Source organism: Melanotaenia boesemani, chromosome 2, assembly GCF_017639745.1.
Source record: "Melanotaenia boesemani isolate fMelBoe1 chromosome 2, fMelBoe1.pri, whole genome shotgun sequence".
In the NCBI taxonomy this organism is placed as follows: domain Eukaryota; kingdom Metazoa; phylum Chordata; class Actinopteri; order Atheriniformes; family Melanotaeniidae; genus Melanotaenia; species Melanotaenia boesemani.
This window is the reverse complement of record NC_055683.1, coordinates 40,891,791-40,914,874: the sequence shown is the minus strand read 5'-3', so window position 1 is coordinate 40,914,874 and position 23,084 is coordinate 40,891,791. Positions and strand designations below refer to the sequence as shown.

Sequence of the window (23,084 nt, the reverse complement as noted above, 5' to 3'; positions counted from 1 at the left end):
CTTCTGCTAAAATATGTATGTGCATCATCTTAAGGCAGTGTGATATATGGTCCTAGACAATCGTTGTTTAATCCGGCGTATATAAAGGCATGTTAATACATTGCATAGCGTCAATACACACAAAATAGCCACAAGAATCAATAATGGTGGAGCTACATATGTTCTAGCGGTGACAGACATTCCTGAAAAAATGTCCCACCAGTGATGAGCACTGTCCATCTTCACCATCCTTGCTGCATGCAAAACCTGTTCTCGGTTAACTAGAGTTGTTACTAAGGCACGGGTAACATTCTGAGAATGGCTAGACATAATATCTTTAAGATCACGGGAGCGAGACAGTGCACTTTGGAAACGCTCCAGAGAAATTCGCCATGGTAGGTGTAACACTTTCCACTGGACAACCGTCAGATGAGATTCTGTGGTAAGTTAGTCAACCTGTAAGTTACATTGTGCCAATTGCCATAGGTGTAAACCTTTTAAACAACCTGCGAACGGTACAGTAGGCAACTGAGTATGGTTGTGAGTAGTAGCTATGCAGAGGGTGTTGGGGCCCACTTGCCATAGCATGTCGCTAGCTGGTTCTATATACCATTCACACAGTGCCGTGTCTCTGTAAAGCATGGATTTCTATACCCTTTAGATAAGAGGCAGGCTTGGCCTCGATCAGTAGTTCACAGTCCTTTAGGTCATACGTGTGATTGGTTTGGGGACTAAACCATTCACCGTAAGTTCTCAAAAACATATACTTATTATGTACGATCAATGGTAATACCTGAAACTTACAGATGGTGATTACTTGAGTAACATTCCACTGTATCCAACTTACTGTACACATGGTCATATTACATCGAGTCAGTCCAGGTTTTATTTGTAACCATAAAGCATCAGATATATCAAACAATCGTCTCCATTCATTTGGGTTAGGTGTAGTTATTACCTGTACAAACCTCTCCTCCTGTAGGCGGGAATATATCACCTGTAAACCACACATAGTTGCATCAATAGCTTTGGTTACATTTATTAAACATTAGCAGTCTCTTTTTGTGGTCCTATAGGGACCGGCATCCAGTTCCCCAGGCGATGAACGGCCTGGCTAGCTTTATTTCCAGTGTTGGACAACATTGTCCGAGTGATTTCTCCATCTATGGTGTTGGACACACCTAATACAGTTCCAGTTCCACCCAGCAATGTATCATACCAGGCCCTTCGACGTCTGGCATGATGACAAGTGGGTATTTTTGGCAAGTTCACAGTTCATGTTACTACAGTTCGAACCACAGCGTGTGCTTTTTCCTGGCAGGTCGTCACCAGTGGAGCTGTATGATTTTTAATTACTAGTTCCTTTGGCAATGCGTCCACTGGGTAAATAAAAGGGTTAGTCCGATTATCTATGGTTGTAGCATTTCTTAACTGATAAATTGGCAATGTAACAGGCCTCATTGTTGTTGCGTTCCTCCAGCCCATTCGAAACTGAACCACTTCCTCCATCGACTGGTGGGGGGTCATCGCAGTGACAGTGAGGGCAGCTTGCAGCATGCCCCAGCAGGCAGCACCACCAGGTCTCAGGCGGGCCCTAGCGAGGATCCTTCTGCGTCCCCTCCTTATTGGATCTTCCGATCAACCTCCTCCACTCCCACTCAGACATCCACCAGGCACACCAGGCTGAAAGAGACACATGACTTCAGAAGAATATAGCACACAGCATTAGTCTTTTAAATCCAAATCCCCCTTGACCTCTAGTAGTAAACACCTGTGGTGTTGTTATTTCTTGCACCATTGTCATATTACATGGTTTTATTACCAGCTGAGCTATTTTGTCACCTTTAGTGACCACAAACGGTTCAGCAGCTATATTTACTTGTCAGGTCCAAAACCTGCTGAGCCGTGGCTCGCAGTGGAATTTAGCATCATTTTGTTTTTACCACATTTTAACACTTTCGCACCATGACCATTTGAGTGAGTGGTGTCACTCCTTCTGCAAGGGGTCTGTTATTAATTTGTTTAACCACCTCTGGTAAATTGCACTTCCAATTATCTAAACTATTATCACCTGAGGCTTTCCTCAGTGAGGATTTTAATAATCCATTTAGTCTTTCAATTAACTCATAACTCATCTACCTCTGCCAGAGCCACGATCACACAACTGGACTAAGTCAACCACTGTACTTACTGCAACCTATAACTGTCGCTCTGATATTATATATCATATAATTATACAATATTTGTATCCTTTGCACATCATTCAACATTCTGTATCATCTTTGCACATCCTTTATTTACATAGTCATCATCTTGCCACTGCACCCTGTCTGCCAATCCACTCTGGATTTCTATCTTTATTTTATTTCTGTTTTTATTCCACTTTACTTATATCGTATATTTTACTTCTATTTTTTATTCATAGTTTATGCCACTTATGACACTGGACTATTGTAACAACGCAATTTCCCTTCGGGGATAAATAAAGTTGTCTGTCTGTCTGTCTGTCTAACCCTGCTGCTTGGGGGTGATATGGAATGTGATAAATCCATTCTACATGGTTTTCATCTGCCCATCTCCTTACCATGTGACCTGTGAAATGTGATCCATTATCAGTTTGAATTCATACAGGCATGCCATAATATTGTTCAATCATGTCTAAACATTTTAACGTTGCCTTTTGATTACTAAATTTACAGGGATGAACTATCAATACTCCAGAATAAGTATCTACAGCAGTACATGCATATTTACAGTTCTGTGAGACTGGCAATGGTCCAATAAAATCCATCTGCCAGATTTTCTAATTCTCTTATCATCCCTTGTACAGCAGAAGCAGGTCTGTCTACAGCATTTAACATTAATGTCAACACCAGGGGTCTGTAATGTGGAGGACTGGTTTTTATCAGATGATCCCGTACTGATTTGGGCACATTCATATCAGCCCATGCATCAGCCGTTCCCAGAAACACTCCTTCCCTCATCATTAACTGAGCCATATCCTCAGTCTGGCAACGACGGGTCACTGGTTTTGCCTGATACCAGTCTGACCCTTCAGCCTCGTCCCAGACATCCTCATCCCATTTCATGGGATCCCAACTAGCATCCTCCCATACCGGTGCAGCCACGGTACGGACTTTGGCAGGGTCAGTACGGCGTGGCGGTCTCCTCCGCATTTGCCGCTGAGTCTGAGCCAAACCCACCAAAGCTTTGTTCAAACATTGATTCAGTGCTTCTTTCTCTGCCTGTATTTTCATTACTTCTTGCCTGGCTAAAGACAGCTGTGTTTCCAACTGTTCTTTTTCATCAGTTAACTTTTTACATTTCTCCTGCGATACACGCCATGCTGATGCACAAAACCACGCTCGCCTCTGAACCCCCCCCCAACAGGGATTTCAGAGGAACAACAATTTCTTTTAGCGCAGGCAATGCAGCCGCTAGAGAGCCGTCCTTTACAGCCTCCCCCCACGGCTTGGGACGACCACCGCCGTCCCGTAGACAGAGCGCAACTTCACTCCATTCGCCAGTCCAACCTGGCACATCAGATTGCTCCACGGCGGGAGACTTCTTATTCTGTTTCTTAAACATTTCTGCAGCCACCAAATAATATCAATTACAATTTATTAATTTATTAATCCTGTTCGTGACGCCAATAATGTAATGTGTGATTTTTAGAGGTTCGTGGTGGTCGGCAGATGAAACACACAAAGTCAGAGTGCTAGAATAAATGTGTCAGGTTTATTCCCCGCAGCTCATGACATTCATCATTACATCTCAATGGGTTCAGCCTTATAAGCATAGCATAGCATAGCTTGCCCTACCTTTGACACGGACTGGAGAGCCAACAATCCTGGTAGAGTGGCTTAGAAAACCCCGGCTGGGCGTTCGTATGTAACCCGCAGCAGACTCTACCGAGATGTGGGATTTCCCCGTCTTTATACTTATTTAGAAAAAACACAACATCGCATGAGAGAGAGGATGGCCGGTCCTTTCCCACAGGCGAGGATGAGTCCTGAGATCCTGTCTTGTAAACATATTTACAAGACACCCTTTTCTCACCCTTCCAAAGATAGGCAGTTACACAGGCACCAAAACAAGCAGAATAATATAACAAAAACAGTATACAGGTGGTCACTTGGGACAAAACAAGCAGTTATATAATATAATAGCATGAAAGTGGGCATTTTAGGACACAAATTAGATATTCCCATATCATTCCACCTCTGGCCTAAAATGGCCTTAATTCATAAAACCTTCCAAAACAAGCAGTTATATAACCCCAATAGCATATAGGTGGGCATTTTAGGACACAAATTAGATATCCCATATCAATCTCCCAAGTTGTAAAATCAATCAATCGACTGAGGAATAGGGTATAGGATCTATAATTTGATTTGGTAATTTAAAGAAAAGATGAACTAATTTCTATGTGTTTACGTGCAGATGAGGAGACTTCCACTCTTCCTCCAGAAAAGAGAGCTCGGTTGGAGGGTGAGCCGACAGAAATCGCTAAAGATGGTACAGAGTGGCGTGAAGAACAGCTGGGGACACATCTCCATTTCACTCCAATAGAAGCATACGACGCAGCTGGAGAGCCAACAGCTAAGGCCAGGAGAAGTACCGGGAGTCGTCTTCAGAGCTTCCTGTGTTTCATTACGCTCGACATGCTTCGAAGGATTCAGCAATGGACAAATCAGCATGCAGGGCAAACGGAGCAAGTGGATTGGTTCATGGACCTCCCAGAACTGAAGGCATTTATTGCAGTCATAATCTTGCGGGGGGTGACCCATGTTCCATCCCTACGTTACAGCTGGTCCGCCAATCTGGGAAACCCACACATCATTGCTACTATGGCCCGAAACCGCTTCCAAAACATCATGCAACATCTACGCTTTGATGTTCACACGCAGCCAGAGAGCAGAGGTTGATAGGTTTGAGGCAATTTCGGATGTTTGGGGATCTTTCGTCAATAACTGCATCTCATCCTACAACCCTGGTGGACACATCACCATCGACGAACAACTCTTCCCATCAAAGACTCGCTGCACTTTCCTGCAGTACACTGCAAGTAAACCCGACAAGTTTGGCATCAAGTTTTGGGTAGCCTGTGACTTGAAATCGAAGTTGAAACGTCCTCCCATCTTGGAAAGGACCCCAGTCGTCCAAGTGGAGAGAGACTGTCTGAAAGTGTTGTCATGAAGCTGATGGAGCCATTCATGGATAAGGGCACAACTGTAACCACAGACAATTTCTTCACATCTCTGTCTCTTGCACAACGCCTGCGTAGCCGTAGAACCTCCATCCTCGGCACCGTCAACAACATTCATCGCAAAATTCCACAGTCAACTAGACAGAAGGACCAGGCTGAATTCACCACGTGAGTGTTTTCCACCCTTGAAACAACCCTGACAGTATATGCGCCAGAACGAAAGAAGATGGTCTACGTCCTCAGTAGCATGCACACAGTGATTGAGAATGAAGATACCCTCAAAAAGAAGCCAAACACTGTGACAAAGTACAACACCACAAAGTGCGGAGTGGATGTGATGGACCAGATGGTGCGTGAGTACAGTGTGCGCGCACCAACACGGAGATGGCCAGTCGCCGTGTTCTACAATATGATCGACATGGCAGCATTGAACGCTCATATTGTGCATAAGGCATGCACTGGAGTGCAGGAGAGACGGGTGGACTTCCTGATTGAACTGGCCAAAGAGTTGACCAAATCTCATGTGAGCGCGAAAAAGGCACACAAGGAGGAAGTGCGTCTGCAGCAACCTCTCACACCTAGCCCTGGGAAAAGAGCCAAGTGTCAGGTCAATGCATACAGAATTCTGCCTCTGTGAGACGTTTTCGCTGCTACAAGTACACCTGTGGCAAAAAGAAGGAGACACCATGGGAGTGCCAAGCATGTTGTGACACTGACACTGCAGATGGACTGCAAGAGCGCTAAAATGCCAGCTCATGTCACTGTTTCCTGATGTAAATATGTACAAATATGTGGAGTTCTTTTATTACGTCCATTTTTAATTTGTTTTGTATTTTAATGACAAAAATAAAATGCTTTGGGGAAAAAATGACAGGTATCTTTGTACATTTGTCATGTTGACATTTCAGTCCTCCTTACTTAGAAACTAATTTTTCAGGTCATTTTAAGACCCTTGGCTGTAAAAACAGGACACACTTCCATTTTTAAAATTAAAAATTATTTTAATTTTTTGTGTTATAAAGTTGGCAAAGTTGGTGAAAATTCAGAAAAAAAACTATTTTTTTCTTGTGTATGAAACGAAAAGGATTTTTCTTTACAAATATGTGTTATGTGCCCTCCAGGGTTCACCAGTAATGGCCTCTTTTACAAAACAAAGGCAGCTATTCGCACCATTATCTTGGCTGAACTCTGTGCTTCCACATGGCCCCTCTCTGGGCTTTGTCCATCAAAATTGGGAAGCCTCTGGGTTTTCTAGTGTTAACAGTACAAACTGTAAAAATGTCCTCTAACATAACTTGATATACAGTAGAAAAAAATGCTGCGACAAATTCTGAAAACACGTGGATGAACTGTCGGTTTGAAAGACGTCTAAGTGACGTTTCATGTTCCTGTCTGTGGGTCTATCCGTACGGTCAAACAGGACTGTTTTCATAAGTGTATCCCACCTCTCCTGCTATGCACAGTTAAGCTCATAACTCACTAGAAATGACTGAAAACTACATCTCAGGATACATCTCTCTCGCTCTCTCTCTCTCTCTCTCTTTTCGGAAACAAAGGATGTCCCTGGATCTCTTTCTGCCCTGCCTGGAGTCTCAGCCACAGAGGGGCAACTGGCTGGTGGGGTAGGGACCAGGGTTTGTGTGGACCAGGGTTGTAGGGACCAGGGTTGTATGGACCAGACTTGCATGGACCAGGGTTGTAGGAACCAGGGTTGTGTGGACCAGATTTGTATGGACCAGGGTTGTATGGACCAAGGTTGTAGGGACCAGGGTTGTATGGACCAGACTTGCATGGACCAGGTATGTAGGGACCAGGGTTGTATAGACCAGATTTGTATGGACCAAGGTTGTAGGGACCAGGGTTGTATGGACCAGACTTGCATGGACCAGGGTTGTAGGGACCAGGGTTGTATGGACCAGGGTTGTATGGACCAGACCTGTATGGACCAGGGTTGTATGGCCCAGGGTTGTGGGGACCAGGGTTGTATGGACCATGGTTGTATGGACCAGGGTTGTAGGGACCAGGGTGGTATGGACCAGGGTTGTAGGGACCAGGGTTGTATGGACCAGGGTTGTAGGGACCAGGGTTGTAGGGACCAGGGTGGTATCGACCAGGGTTGTATGGGCCAGGGTTGTAGGGACCAGGTTTGTGTGGACCAGGGTTGTAGGGACCAGGTTTGTGTGGACCAGGGTTGTAGGGACCAGGGTTGTAGAGACTAGACTCATTTGGACCAGCCTGGTATGGACCAGGGTTGTAGGGACCAGGGTTGTATGGACCAGGGTTGTGGGGACCAGGGTTATATGGACCAGGGTTGTATGGACCAGGGTTGTAGGGACCAGGGTGGTATGGACCAGGGTTGGAGGGACCAGGGTTGTATGGACCAGTGTTGTAGGGACCAGGGTTGTAGGGACCAGGGTGGTATCGACCAGGGTTGTAGGGACCAGGGTTGTAGGGACCAGGGTCGTAGGTTCTAGACTCATTTGGACCAGGGTTGTATGGACCAGTGTTGTAGGGACCAGGGTTGTAGGGACCAGGGTTGTATGGACCAGGGTTGTATGGACCAAGGTTGTAGGGACCAAGGTTGTATGGACCAGGGTTGTGGGGACCAGGGTTGTATGGACCAGGGTTGTATGGACCAGGGTTGTATGGACCAGGGTGGTATGGACCAGGGTTGTAGGGACCAGGGTTGTATGGACCAGTGTTGTAGGGACCAGGGTTGTAGGGACCAGGGTGGTATCGACCAGGGTTGTAGGGACCAGGGTTGTAGGTTCTAGACTCATTTGGACCAGCCTGGTATGGACCAGGGTTGTAGGGACCAGGGTTGTATGGACCAGGGTTGTGGGGACCAGGGTTGTATGGACCAGGGTTGTAGGGACCAGGGTTGTATGGACCAGGGTTGTATGGACCAAGGTTGTAGGGACCAGGGTTGTATGGACCAGACTTGCATGGACCAGGGTTGTAGGGACCAGGGTTGTATGGACCAGGGTTGTGGGGACCAGGGTTGTATGGACCAGGGTTGTAGGGACCAGGGTTGAATGGACCAGGGTGGTATGGACCAGGGTTGTAGGGAATGTGGTAGATAAATTCCTTATCAATAATGCTGCTAATATTAAGAGTCTGCAGACAGAGGTCTTAATGATCTTTCTTTATTCGGCCGAACAGGGGTACACCCCTTCAGGATCAAAGACCACGTACATCCACTTCCCCAAGCCTATATAGTCTCACTGACTCTATTTCTGTACACACACAGCCTTTTAGGGCTGACTGCTGACTGGTTGACATCATTTTGATATCATGTTATAATGTCATAGTGTCAGTATAATGTCAGTCTATTAATATCCTGCTTACAGCCTTCCCAGAGACAGCTGTTGTTTTCCAACACACTATACATTGATACTTCTACATTTCCCCCTTTTAAATATTTCAGAGTAATCGGGCCTAAGACGATACTCTGAAACACACGACAAGGGAAGAACGTTTATGCACACTTGTCCACACACACACAGGTCTCAAGCGTAACATAGGAGTCGATCTGAACCTCCCGTACGAGGGCGAAAAAACCCCGAAGAGAGAAAAAATTCCCCCGTGCCCCCCTCCCCGGGCGAGCACCGGTAAACTTTGTTCTCATTTGACACTCAGGCACGGGTAGGTCAGTGAACCCCTGTGTGAGACCTTCTAAGTACTATGGCAGAAGTTAACCAGACACGCGCACACACACACAAGGAAATTTCATTACAATCCTTTTTCACAAGGCTAACCTATTACTCAAGATTGCTGACTACAAAAAACCACACGTGAACAACACAACATAGAGTCTCTTGCAGTCCGGAGACACTCAGGAGCGTTGGGTCACCAGCCTTCCTTTGTCTGGCTGCCGACCCTTCGTCCAGCCGACTGCAGTCCCATTGAGACATTACAGGTCCAATTCAGTACGGATCAATTGGGCAGCCATGATGACAGATGTCTGTTTCTTGAGACTCGTACTCCACGCTTTCCTCAGGGCGGGAACGATGCACATGCTAAACAAGAAAAGAAGGATCAGAACCAAAGCTGACCCCACTCCCACCTTTATCAACACATTTTTCCAGTCAGCCATCAACTGGTCCAACCAACTAAGAGACCAGTCGCTCTTCCCAGCATGCTCTCGCACCTCCCTCCCCACCCGTATTATCTCGTCCATGGCAGATGTAAAGGAACCATCTGGCGCTGTGTTAGCTGGAATAAAAGTGCAACAGTCTTCCCCGAACATTTGACATATCCCTCCCTTATCTGCCAGAAGCCAATCTAGTGCTTGTCTGTTCTGTAACGCGAGTCTGCTAGTCTCATGTAACTGTTCTCCTAGTGCACTCAGACCCTCGATGGTATGGTTAAACAAACGCTGCTGATTATAATATATATAATTTATCCAGTTAACATTTTTATTCACAGTGATCCATGGTAATATAGATTCTATGCCGGCCACCACCTCATCCCTGGCCGAAAATTCTACAGGAATCCCTTTAGCGATCCCAATGGCGTCCCGATATACCCCATGGGTGCCTGAGACCTGACGCCTACCCCTATGCAGCGTGCCTTTGTCTTGTTTTAAGTTAAGCATGTTTTTGACGCCGTCATATATTACCATAGCTGGCACCTTTAATCCAACAGTAGCACACAATCCTACCCAAAAGGGGGGTAGGGTACTACGGAGCAGGTCGTTTCCGCACAACCAAAAACTATCAGCGACCGCATGTGATTGGTCTCCGAACCAAAACAGGGTTGGAACCGTGATTGACATATTCTGACAGTCCTGATGTAGGGGCTCCGGGTTCTCGAACCATACTGCTTTAGTTATGAAGGGAAAAGGCATACCAGACTCTGGAAACCATGATAGTACCCATGTGACATTACACCTTACCGTCGTGTTTCCCACCATTGTCCCATTTAGCCGGAGGAATCCTCCGCTGGCAAAACACTCGTATGTGGCGTTATAGTCCACCCTGTAGACCGTGGGAGGGGCCATGGCGGTACTTGCCACCTGGTAAGGTTCACACAATTCCTGGATTTTGTAACCCCTATATTTATTCAGGTAACCATGCATCCTCTGGGCCCCATAAAGTAACCTACATTTTATACCGCACATTGGGAGCCCAAAGAAAGCATTCGTCGTTGTAGACTTGAACGCTTCCTCTGCGCACACTCGGCGCTGTTCCTGGGCACACTCCCAAGAGCTGTACTTATCTGGGACAACAACCGGAGGAGCTCCAGGTGCCTTTGAGTACCATATGCATTCCTCCGTTGTCATCTCCTTTACTGATAGCCATGCCCAGCGATACCAGGTGTTGGCCATTGCTACCTTCCATAAGTAACCTTCACCAGGTCTAACCCCTTGTACTTCCGGTTGCCCCTTTACATCCTTAACCCCCCCCCCCCCACCGAACGTTTTATCATGATAACTATTAACCAAAGTATCTAACCCTTCAGGGGGAAAAGGCAACGACACAACCACTCCATTGTCAGGTTGGCCACTGATAACCACAGTGGGCTGCGGTTCAGGTGTAAAATTAACTTTATTCACAACAGATGTGTTGTCTGTGGTCTGGTAAGAACTTACAACTTTCCCGAGCTCCAACAGACCTTCCAGTGTGTTCCATGCAGCAGCCCATACCTGGTCAAACATTAAGGATGTTATATGTGCTCAGTGTTAATACCCCAATACGTCTGGTACTGTCTGACGGTCACCTATCCCTGCCCGTGGGCGTGCAGTAACGTTTGCTACAGGACCAACCTTGTCCGGCTCCTGGACAGGAGCCACAGCTGGAGGGGGAGCGTGCCCCTCTTTTACAAAGAGAACTCCCCACTTTTTGGCACTTAAGTCTGAGTCCAGAGGGTCTAGCCTGGACCCCAAAACCTCCCATCCCTGAGCACCGCTTTTATCATCCACCCCAGGATTCACTGAAATGTTACGCCCCTCTAAATCTTCCCCATTAGTTGATCTTACCTTTCGCCGACGTTGTGCCATAAGGGCAACATTTGTCTGAAATACCGAGTCACGGGTAGTGTGTAGATGTGTGCGGGTGCATGCCGGCAAAAGACCTGACTGATAATGGCATTTGGCATGTGGGTCGTACTTCCCCTGGTCACTGAGGTCGGCGTTCCGTCTTTGAGCTGGCGCCCCTCTGTTTCCTTGAGAAGGCCCTGGTGATGGGACGACGTGGTGGCTGCTGCTTTGGGTCCGGGTTGGCTGACTTGTCCATGCCCACATTACTGTCCCGAACAACAGAAGAAACCACAGGAACTTCAGACTCAACGTCATCGGGCGACAACTCTGAATCTGCCCTGACAGGATTATCTTTGTCAGATGCATGCGAGGCGATACTTCCCCTTTTGGGGGACTGGTCATTTGAGAAGGCTGCACAATCCGACCAGTCCCCAGGGCCCACTTTGCAGTTGTTGGTCGTGGTTGCCAACGAACAATGGTTCAGATGGTGCCAAGCGAAGCTTCCTTCTACCTGGACCGCAGTCGGGGTGGCTCGGACTACCGTGTAGGGACCTCGGCGTCGAGGAGTGTTCCACTTTCTCCGAAATTCCTTGATGTACACCTTATCCCCGGGCACCACTGGGCCAGATTCCACCGAGACCTGCTTGGGCTCGTTTGCTTTTTCCTGAAAATAAATTGCTTTATGGATAGCATACAACTGTTTCATGTAACTGTGCAGCTCCTTCTCCAACTGCTCCAGCGGACCCCGAAACTGGGGGCCCGCCATGGGACGACCTGTTAACATTTCATGAGGAGACAAATGCGTGACCCGATGAGCTTGCATGCGGTAACTCATTAGGGCCAGCGGTAATGCGTCATGCCACCGTAAACCAGTACATGCACAAATCTTATTAATTTTTGCCTTAAGCGTGCCATTCACTCGTTCCACCCCTCCCTGACTGGAGGGAGTGTAAATACTCCCATGGCGGACTTTGATTCCCAGCTGACGTAGGACGCCCTCGTAGACTTTATTGATGAATGCTGGTCCCGAGTCTGATGAAAAGATGGATGGTAAGCCAAACCTAGGGATCACCTCACGGACCAGGAACTTTATGACTGTTCCCGCCCCCATGTCCTTTGACGGAGTGGCCTCCACCCAACGGCTGAAATGATCAAAAACCACCAAAAGGTAGCGCTTACCGTGTACCAGGACCAACATGTCCACAAAATCTAAAATCAGATGACAAAACGGGCCTTCCGGGACAGGAATTCGCGCTGTGGGGGTGACAATACCTTTTCGAATGTTGTTTTGCGCGCATATCTCGCACCAATTTAGCGCATCCGTCACCAATGCCTGCAGGTACGGCGCCCAATAACCCTGTTGTTGTACCCGATGCATCACCTCATCTCGCCCACAGTGGTCTGGTTTGTGACACTCTGGAATTAAAAGAGACAAAAGTGAGATTGGAGCGACAATCAGGCCGGTATGTGACCGCCATAACCCTCGCCCATCTTTTGTAGCACCCCTTTTTTCCCACATGTTTTGTTCACTCGCGCTAGCACGCGCTTGCATTAGTGTGATATCATCGGGTGTGACAGATGGTTCCAACTCCACAGCTGGGGCCAAGACGGCGACCTTGCAACCTGAAGCGCGCTTTGCAGCTTCGTCTGCCGCATTGTTTCCCATCGTGGTGTTGGAGTTGTCTTTTTGATGAGCAGGACACTTGATAATGGCCAATCGGTGTGGAAGCATCATGGCCGAGATTAACTTCATAATCTGCTTTCCATGCCGGACAGGTTTACCATCTGATTTTTGAAAGCCGCGCAGTTTCCAAACTGCTCCAAACAGGTGACAGACTCCATGAGCGTATGCTGAATCTGTGTAGATATTAGCAGAGGAGTCTTTAGCAAGTTCACAAAAAAAAAAAAAAAAAAAAAAAAAAAAAAGCAAGTTCACAAGCCGCAGTAAGTCCGTACAGTTCAGCTAATTGTGCAGAGCAAGGTTGTAAACACTGTTCAGCTTTTATGGTTGCAAACGTCTCTCCTTGCTGTTCCACCACGGCGTAGCCTGCATGAGTTCCCATGTGGTCTCGAAAGCATGACCCATTCACATAATACGTGACCTGTGCGTCGTCCAACGGCTCAGATTCCAAGTCCGATCTCAGTTTTGTGTACCTTGTGGTCTCAGCGACGCACTCGTGTGTATCACCTTCAAATTCAAAAGGTAACATATTAGCAGGATTTGTGGTCTCACACCTCTTAATCGTTACATCTGGATAGGTAAGCAGTGGTAGGTACTGAAGGCAACGTGCTGGTGTTAGAACAAGTTTACTGTGATTGATCAACTGTGATTTTATGATGGGCTACGTTGTCCAGCTTCGTACTGTAGTAAGCGATGGGTTGTTTTCTTCCACCAGAACAGGAATCCTGTGTCAATACAGCCGCTGCATACATGCTGTATCTGTTTGAAACGTAAAGATAGAAAGGTTTATCACATTCCGGCATCTTTAAGGCTGGGGCACTTTGCAGTTTCTGCTTAAGCACATCAAAAGCCAACAGTGCTTCCGTGGTCCACTCCAAAGGCTTCTTCTTCAAAGTCTTGGCTTCAGGAGACTTTAGAAGATCTCTGAGTGGTGCCGTTTTTACTGCGTAGTCCTCCAACCACTCCACACTGAATCCTGTGATACCTAAAAAGGTCATTAGTTGCACGCAAGTCTGTGGACGCGGTGCTCGACTTATGCCTTTGAGGTGGTCAGGAGACAGGGCTATGGTTCCATGGGAGATTACTCTACCGAGGAACTCCACTTGAGACTGACAGAACTGCAGCTTTGTTCAAGAAGCTTTGTGTCCACGTTCTGCTAGTCTTCGCAGCACCTTGATCGAGTCGCGCTGACAATCTTTAATGGTGTCTGAACAAATCAAAATGTCATCTACATACCGGATTAGGACGCCGCTCAAACCCAGCTCCTGTAGATCCTGACTCACCACACGATCAAACCACGCGAGGCTGCTTGTTAGTCCCTGGGGCATTCTTGCATAGCTGAATTGTCGATCTCTAAAGGTAAATGAAAACAGATATCGTGACTCTTCTGCCAGAGGGATACTGAAAAATGCTGAACAAAGATCCACTACTGTGAAAAATTTAGCTTTAGCAGGGATGGCATTCAACAGTGTGTGAGGCACGGTGGCAAGATGGCGTCGTAGAGTGAACATCGCGCTCCGCTGAGCTCCGGTAATTTGTCTTAAATTATCCGTTTATTCACTTTATTTGCCTGATGAGAGTTTGATTTTTAATGATGGAAGAAGCTCTATAATGAGCCTGGACAATTATTTTCTGAAAATGCCTGAGGTTAAGACCGAAGCCAAAAAGAAGACTGCTACGGGGAGGCCTACTGTCGACAATGCGGAACCCGTTACAGACAAGCCCGCAAATACTAACGCGGAGCCCGTGGCAGAGAAGCCTATGAGTGACAAAGTAGTTGCAAGTAAGTCTAATAACAACAGCGCGGAGCCTCTGGAGGAAGCCATGGCTTTGGGCCCAGCCGAAGCTGAAGATGGTGACAGAGATAATGTAGACCCAGGCACCTGCTTGATAGAGTAAAATTGCCCAGCACCAGACGGCAGCCAGACAATCATTCTGTTTGCAACGATGCTGGACAAGACAGGTTAAAAGAAAAAAAAAAAAAAGAGATAATGTAGATCCAAGTGTGCTTCAAGTTCTGGAAAGGATGTCCGATAATATCACACAGGCCATCTCTGCTAAAATTGATACAGTGCTTGTTGCTATTCGCGACCAAACTGCTGAAATGCATGCGCTTGGAACTCGTGTAGGCCAAGCGGAGTCCAGGATTTCTGATGTGGAGGACGCCACGGAGTTACTGCAAGCTAAAGTGATTAAACTTGAGAAACAAGTTGGTGAAATGGTGGATCATATCGATGACTTAGAAAATCGCAGCCGCAGATGTAATCTACGCCTGATTGGTCTACTCGAAGGCACCGAGGGGAGAGATGCAGTTGCTTTTGTGGAGACGTGGCTCCCCACTTTTCTGAAGATCACAACTAAATCTGGAAAGATCAAGGTGGACCGCGCACACCGCACCCTTGCGCTCAAACCGGGTCCCAATCAACGCCCCAGACCCATCATTATAAAGTTTCACAACTTTACCGACAAGCAACGCGTAATGGCTGCTGCCCGACGTCTCGCTGCTGATCCGGACCAGCCCGCGGATCGTCTTAACGTCTCTTTCTTCAACGATTATTCAGCGGCAGTGGTCAAAAAACGCAAGGCCTTTGATGGGGTGAAAACTCGACTGAAGAGGATGAACGTGGACTACGCGCTCATATATCCAGCAACACTGAGGGTGTCTGTCAACGGGGCAGTGAAGAGGTTTGACACACCGGAGGCTGCCTCGGCTTTTGTCGACTCTCTGCCGTAACGTTTTGGATTAATCACAGGGATATACTTTTTTCTTTTCTGATTTAAGTCAAGTACTGGACTATAGCTTCTGGAGTTACGTGAGTATTAATCTGGCTTTGGTGTATGTGTGATTTCCAGCAGGCTACTGAGTGACATTAAAGCATTTGCTGACGTTATGATTCTCCAGGTAAAGTTGTACTCTCACCGTGAGCGAAACGGACTTGTGTGTTACACCTATGTATAGGCGTGAGTGTAGCGCTTGTTGCACCTGTCAGCTGTTCGTTGCTGATGGGTGTAGGAAGGTAGTTCCCAACATGTGCAGTAGGGATATTGCCCCATTGTTCATTACTTGTTTTTCTGTGTTTTTTGTTTTTTATATTATTTGTAATGCTTTTATGCAGCTCAGGTCTTATGCTTCTTTGCCTAATTTTCTATGTGTTTTTAAATTAAGATGAATAAGCTACGAGTTTGTACTTGGAATGTGCGGGGTGTCCACAATCCCATTAAGCGCAGAAAAATTTTTACTTACTTAAAAAAGAACGATGTAGATATTGCTCTTTTACAAGAGACCCATCTCAATGACACTGAGCATTCCAAGCTTCAACAAGGAATATGTGGGCAAGTGTTCTTTTCGTCTTTCACAACTAGGAGTAGAGGAGTGGTTATTTTGATCAAGAAATCCCTGCCCTTCACTATTGTTAGTTATGTTAGAGATCATTGTGGCCGTTATGTTTTGATTAGAGGGAATTTACAGGGGCAAAACATTGTGATAATGAATGTGTATTTTCCTCCAGCCCACCCGATTTCTTTTCTCACTAAAGTTTTTCTCGAATTGGCAGCACTTTCAGTTGATTCCACTGTACTTGTGGGTGGTGATTTTAATTTAATTTTAAATCCACTTATTGATAGATTCCCACTTGGTACTATGGCCCCATCTGCCCAATCTAGAATTGATTATTTTTTCTTTCCTCGGTCTGAGCTATATTGCTATATTCTGTTGTGTCATGTGATATAAAAAGTATAATCATTTCTGACCATGCAAGCATAGTTATGGACATTAAACCTAAAACTGTACTGAGCCAGTCTCGACACTGGAGACTTAACACTACTATTCTTAAAGATTCTATGTTTACATCTTATTTTTCTACAGAAATTAAAATGTTTTTCACAATTAATAAGCCGACAGCCACTAACACCTCTATCTTATGGGAAACTTGTAAAGCCTATGCAAGAGGCCTGATTATTTCATACTCTGCTACTAAGAAGCGTCAAAGATTAGAAAAACAAAATAATTTGGAGACTGAATTGGCAGACAAGGAAAAGCTATATATTGTTTCGCCCTTACCGTCTTTATGGCAAGAAATTACTGCTCTCAGATCCGCTCTAGACTGTCTTCTTACTAAAGAGGCTGAAAGGAAAATTAATTATACTAAACAAAGGTTTTATGAACATGGAGATAAACCCAGAAAATGTCTTGCTTATCTAGCTAAAAAACAGGCTGAGTCTCAAATTATTGCAGCTATTTCTGATACGGAAGGTTATGAGGTATAAGATAGTAAGTCAATAAACAAATGCTTCAGAGAGTTCTATGAGAAATTGTATTCTTCTGAACAAACATCAGATGCAGCACAATTAACTGTAAATTTCTTTTCTCAGATTAATTTACCCGAGCTGTCAGGAGAACAGAGAACTGTTCTTAATAGCCCCATTACAAAAACTGAACTAATTAAAGCCATTAAATCCCTACAAATTGGAAAGTCACCAGGACCCGACGGACTTTGTTGTGAATTCTATAAACAGTTTCAAGATGTACTTGTAGGGCCTCTACTTGATATGTTTAATCATTCTTTCACTACTGGAGAATTTCCACAATCTTTGAAAGAAGCTACCATATCTTTAATTTTGAAGAAGGGTAAATGTCCCAAGTCTTGTACATCCTACAGACCGATAGCACTTTTAAATGTTGATAGGAAGCTGCTTTCTAAGATTTTAGCTGCGTGTTTGGAGAATTTTTTGCCCATATTGATAAAAGAGGATCAAACCGGCTTTATAAAGGGACGCAATTCAACCACCAATGTACGGCGTCTTCTGAATGCTATCCAGGCTTATAAGCACCAACATATCGACGGTCTGGTGCTTTCTCTCGATGCAGAGAAAGCATTTGACCGTGTCGAATGGTCCTTTTTACTCTACACACTAGAACAGTTTGGTCTTGGAGACAATTTTATTAAATGGGTTAGGATAATTTATACTGATCCCCAAGCGGCCGTTCTAACTAATGGATTCCGATCAGAATATTTTACTACCTACAGAGGAACAAGACAAGGCTGCCCCTTGTCCCCTCTTTTATTTGCATTGGCCATTGAGCCACTTGCCGAGGCCATAAGAATAACACCTAATACGCAGTTTAGAGATTGGTCAGGCATGTCACAAAATAACCTTATATGCGGACGATGTCCTGATACTTCTGACTGATCCTGAGACTTCCATACCGGCTCTTCTAGAGGTGATGGATAGGTTTAGCGAGTTCTCCGGCTATAAGGTCAATCTGACTAAGTCAGAGGCGATGCCTCTTGGCTCTCTTACTGCCATACCTAATATCGCTCCCTCTTTTCCTTTTAAGTGGTCTTCTGCAGGCTTTGTATACCTAGGTATCTTTATCACTCCATCCTTTGACCAATTATACAGAGCTAACTTCGTCCCCTTATTCAGTAAAATTAAACAAGATTTAGAACGGTGGTGTTCATTTCCTGTTTCTTGGTTAGGACGTATAGCTTTGAATAAGATGAATGTACTGCTGAGGCTGTTATATCCTATACAAATGATTCCTGTGTTGTTTTCCAAGAGAGTTTTGAAAGATATAAATGGCTGGCTCAGCTCCTTTATTTGGAATAAGCGCAGACCGAGGCTTAAAATGGCAGTGTTGCATTTGCCAGGTTCATTAGGTGGATTGGACTTGCCTAATATAAGAATATATCAGCTTTGTGCTCATTTGAGATTTATATATGAATGGACTGAGGGTAACTCTTCTACTTGGATGGACATTGAGACGGCATTGTCACAACGCAGATTACATGACTTACTATTCTTCAAGAATTTTAAAGATATAAAAGACAAGTGTGTGAATCCTGTAACGATTAATACTCTAAAGGCATGGCGCTCTGTTCGTCGCCTAGAAGGCAGGTCTAAAGTAACATCTATGTTCACTCCAATTATGAATAATCCAGATTTTTTGCCAGGTCTTTCAGACCCTGGTTTTCTACAATGAAGTAATAAGAATATAAAAACGTTAGGTGACCTTTTTTCAAATAACAATTTGATGTAATTTGATCTACTTATGGAAAAATATCAACTTCCTAAGCAGGATTTCTTTCGCTTCTTGCAAGTAAGGCATTATATCACTCATAGTACAACCCTTCTGCAACACCCTGCGGTGTCTGATATTGAGAGGATGCTGTTTCAACATCAGTCTAAGGTCTCTCTCAGTTCATTGTATGGTGTGGTTAACGGATTGACTAATATTGATACGCAGAGGGTTAGGGGTGTGTGGGAGAAGGAGCTGTCTGTGACTATAGATGAAGAAACTTGGACAGATGTTTGGTCCCAAGCAAAAAAGTTGTCAATCTGTACTCGAACAAAAGCATTACAGCTTAAAATTCTACATAGACTACACATATCACCGAATCGCAGGCATTCCTTTAACCGCTCCCTCTCTCCTCTGTGTCTCAAGTGTAAAACTCAAGTGGGCACTTTAACTCATTGTATTTGGTCATGTCATAAACTTAAGCAATATTGGACTGAGATTGTATGTGAACTTGAAAGTATTTTCCACATGAACTTGGGAATGGATCCTATGTCACTGATCCTGGGTCTTCCAAGCAGACATATAACTGCTACAACCAACAAAAGGCTTTTTAATATTCTTACGTTTGCAGCAAGGAAAAATATTCTTTTACAGTGGATTAGTGACAAAACTCCTTCTGTCAGTGGATGGCGTAAAATTGTTTTCGAGCTGATTCCTTTGGAGTATCTCACTAACATTATACATGCCAGTGTGGACCAGTTTTATAAAACCTGGAGTCCATTTTTGGACTATGTCGGACCTGATATCTCCTCAATACTACTGAAAGGCACGTGAATTTCTACTTATGGATTCTGGCTTATCAATGACTAAGATATGTCTGTCACAAACTTTGTGTGTCTGAGCTGTACTCTTTTTGTTTGTTTTGTTTGTGTTCTGTGCCAGTTCTAGTGGCATGTGTTTGTTTTGTAAAACGGAAAATTTAAATAAAAACAATGATAAAAAAAAAAAAAAACAGTGTGTGAGGATTGGCGAAGTCTGCAGCGACATCTTCCAGGATGGCATTGATTGCCCTCAAATCATGGACCAGCCGATACTTTGATTTATCTGCTTTAAGGACAGCAAGAATTGGGGTGTTACAAGGGCTAGAAATCTCAATCAACACTCCTGCTTTTAACAACCCATCAATTAGGATTCCAATTCCTTCTTCATCTGCGGGATTAAGTTTGTATTGTGGCCGCCAAGGTAAAACTGCACCTGGTTTTAATTTGACAGTAACTGGGCTGGCTGAAACTGCCAGTCCCACATCCGTCTCATGTCTGGACCACAGTTGGTCTGGAACCTGTGTCAACATATCAGTTTCCAGATCACTGTTAAACCCAAGGGGGTTGGTTTTGCACGCCATCATTATGTTTTTTTCTGGCAGAACCACCATCTGAGGTGTTGCTTGTATAGATAGATCACACCTAATCCTTAACATTGATCCATCATCTGAAAGAGAAATTAACGGGTTCTCTGTACTTTTCCATGTCAAGTGCTCTGCGGTTCTTACCATCGGACCAAGGTCCCTGGAATGGTATCCTGGATTTACCAACAGTGTAATGTGTGGTAAAGATTGAGTAACACAATACCATTTATCAATAAAAGTATTCCGGTTTACCTTTAATGCTGCGCCTTGGCCTCCAATCAGGATATATGGAGCCTCCAATTCAACCTTGACACCCTCTGTCTCCTTTTTCCACCTATCCTGAAATGTTGGGCTGGCTGATGGATCAAAAAACATTGTACAGTGAGGAGGTAAGATTGGAGGAAAACCTCTCGGGGCCTGGGCCTTTATGCATGTCCCCCATTTTTCCAACACTGAACCCACGGGTCCCTCCATGTTTTCCCAATAAACATTTGCTGGTTCTGTTTGAGCAGTCATTTGTAAATCCAATCCACAATTTTCCCCGTATATTCCCAAAGGGGAGCATAAAATTTTGAGCCCAAGTTTACAAAGTGCATCTCATCCTAATAAATTGACAGGTGTGTGGTCTGAAACCAAAATGGGTATTTTAATTTCATCATTTCCTACTTTTAGTTTAACGGGAGCAGTAATAGGAACCAATTAACTTTTTCCCGAGAATCCTACTGTCTTGACAAAGTTATCTGACAGAGGAAGGTTCTTGGCAAGGTGTTCCTGTATGCACGAATGAGTAGCTCCCGTGTCAATCATCATAGAAACCTGTTGATCCTCAACTTCCACATTTATCATGGGGTCAGTGCGTGTGTGTAGGATCAATGGGTACGAACCTTCACCCATAGGATTCCCGGGACCCCCCTAAAACTGAGAGGGTCTTGGCCGTGTGCCACCCAGGGCCCCACCTCCACCTCTTCTGGGGACGACTCCGTTGCTTCCAGGACCACCTGCTGGTAGGGGCATAAACCGTGGACAAGCCCTAGCAAAATGTCCAAACATTCCACAATACCAGCATGGCCCCCCCGGGCCGCGGTTGGATCCCTGCCACGCCCTTGACGAGGGAGCACCAAGCCTTGAGTATGAGGGGTGGAACGGCTGGGGGCCACTGGCGGCCTGTGTTGACTCAGGAACTCCAGCAGTCTGACCCGCACCTGGATCTGGACCCCCCCCAGTGCCTACGGGGTCGTTCCCCCGTCCACGAGCCTATACCTGTGAATGGGGAAAAACTGTCGTTTTTGGCCATTTTCGGGAGCCCTGCGCGGGCTCCCCCGAAGGCGCACAGCGGCGTGCCTGGTATCCACGCGTTCGTCCGGGTCTCCTCTACGCTACGGGAAGGCAGGGCACGCGTACCCCCAGGCGGTGACCCCAAAATAAATCCTCAAAGAGGGGAACACAAACGCAGTTGCGCGTTGCATCCACCAGAGGGTGGGATTCCCAACACCCATTTACAGGACAGGCTCTTTGGATGGGTCAGAACCGGTCCGGAGAGTTTGGTGTCTGTGGGGCAACGCCGTTCTTAGAACCGAGCTTTTAAGTACCGTGTCCTCGGTCCTATACCTTAACATGGGCCGGACGTACAGATCCGCGGACAGCGGCCTCTGGCGGGGCCATTTCAGAACCGATCGGGCTGAAACTCGCAGGACATATGCGGGGGTCCTCTGCGGACGTGCCCTATAAAGCCTAGAGCAAGGCGTTCGCCAGTAATGGTCCGAAAACCTCTCGGTGGCCATCTTGAAAAAGTTCGGCCGTTCCCACACATTCACGGAAGGAAAGGGGCTATTGCGAGCTCATTTCTGGACAGATTGATCTGAAATCAGTGTGGCCGTGTGACTGGACCTCCTGGACCCTGTGTGTGGAGTTTCAGCTTTCTACGTGACCGTAGGACTACGCTAGGTCCGTGTACACGAAGTGGACCTAAGGCTGCCATTGTAAAGTCTCAGCCGTGGACACCAGTTTCTGTCGGACATAACGGTGGACATATGTGTACGGATCGATCTGAAATTAAAGTCACACAAGCACGGGGGGATGCTGAACACATATCTGGAGTTTAATCCATTTTTGTCCAGGAGAAATTTATTTATTTGCTCCAACGTGACGGCCTCCATCTTGCATTAAAGTCATCTCCAAAGTGCATTTAACGATCTTTTTCTACAGGTCTGATCCTCACCAAACTTCACACACCTGTTGGGAATAGTTCAAGGACCCCAAATATTAATTCTCATCCATTTTGGATCATATTTATGGAAGTTATGACCTCTTGTACACGAGTGGGACTTTACCATTGAAACGTCAGGTCGAGTTGGTGGACAGCGGCTATAACTCGGTAATTTCTGGACAGATCGGTATGAAATCAGTGTGGCCGTGTGAGAGGACCTCCAGGAGTCTGAATCTGGAGTTTCAGCTTTCTACGTGCACGTACGGCCGAGTTATAATCGTGTCCTTGAACTTGTCCTGAGTTTGAATGGCAAGTATCAGACGTGTACACCTGTTTCAAAGTGTCATAACTGGACTGTACTTTGTCCGATTTGTTTCAAACTTGGAGCACTTGTTTGGCCTTCAACAAGGACCTTAAATATTAATTCCCATCCATTTCGGAGCATATTTGGGGAAGTTATGACCTCTTGTAAACGAGTAGGAATTTATTATGGGTCCGTCAGGTCGAGTTTGTGGACAGCGGCTATAACTCGGTAATTTCTGGACAGATCGGTATGGAATCAGTGTGGTCGTGTGAGTGGACCTCCAGGAGTCTGAATCTGGAGT

The 23,084-nt window shown here is 45.7% G+C and overlaps 3 protein-coding genes and 1 long non-coding RNA gene across 5 annotated transcripts in view; 2 read left to right on the top strand and 2 right to left on the bottom strand.

Annotated features, from left to right (window-relative positions):
- The window catches only part of LOC121651665, a 5,605-nt gene extending 630 nt beyond the window's left edge, over positions 1-4,975 (top strand). The window contains exon 2 of the mRNA XM_042004029.1: positions 4,423-4,975. Coding sequence (XP_041859963.1) covers positions 4,423-4,907 — 485 coding nt within the window. The 3' untranslated portion in view covers positions 4,908-4,975. The remainder of the gene's footprint in view (positions 1-4,422) is intronic.
- LOC121651305 overlaps positions 1-23,084 on the top strand; it is a 543,600-nt gene that overhangs the window by 184,624 nt on the left and 335,892 nt on the right. The window lies entirely within an intron of this gene.
- Positions 6,692-10,190, bottom strand: LOC121628389 (basic proline-rich protein-like). Its single transcript, XM_041967424.1, has 2 exons — positions 10,086-10,190; positions 6,692-8,305 (listed from the first exon to the last, which is right to left on the bottom strand). The coding sequence occupies exons 1-2, from the start codon at positions 10,188-10,190 to the stop codon at positions 6,692-6,694; spliced, it is 1,719 nt and encodes a 572-aa protein (XP_041823358.1).
- On the bottom strand, positions 12,539-13,002 carry LOC121651870. The gene is made up of 2 exons (XR_006012515.1): positions 12,784-13,002; positions 12,539-12,584 (listed from the first exon to the last, which is right to left on the bottom strand). It is a non-coding gene; the product is annotated as an uncharacterized LOC121651870 (long non-coding RNA).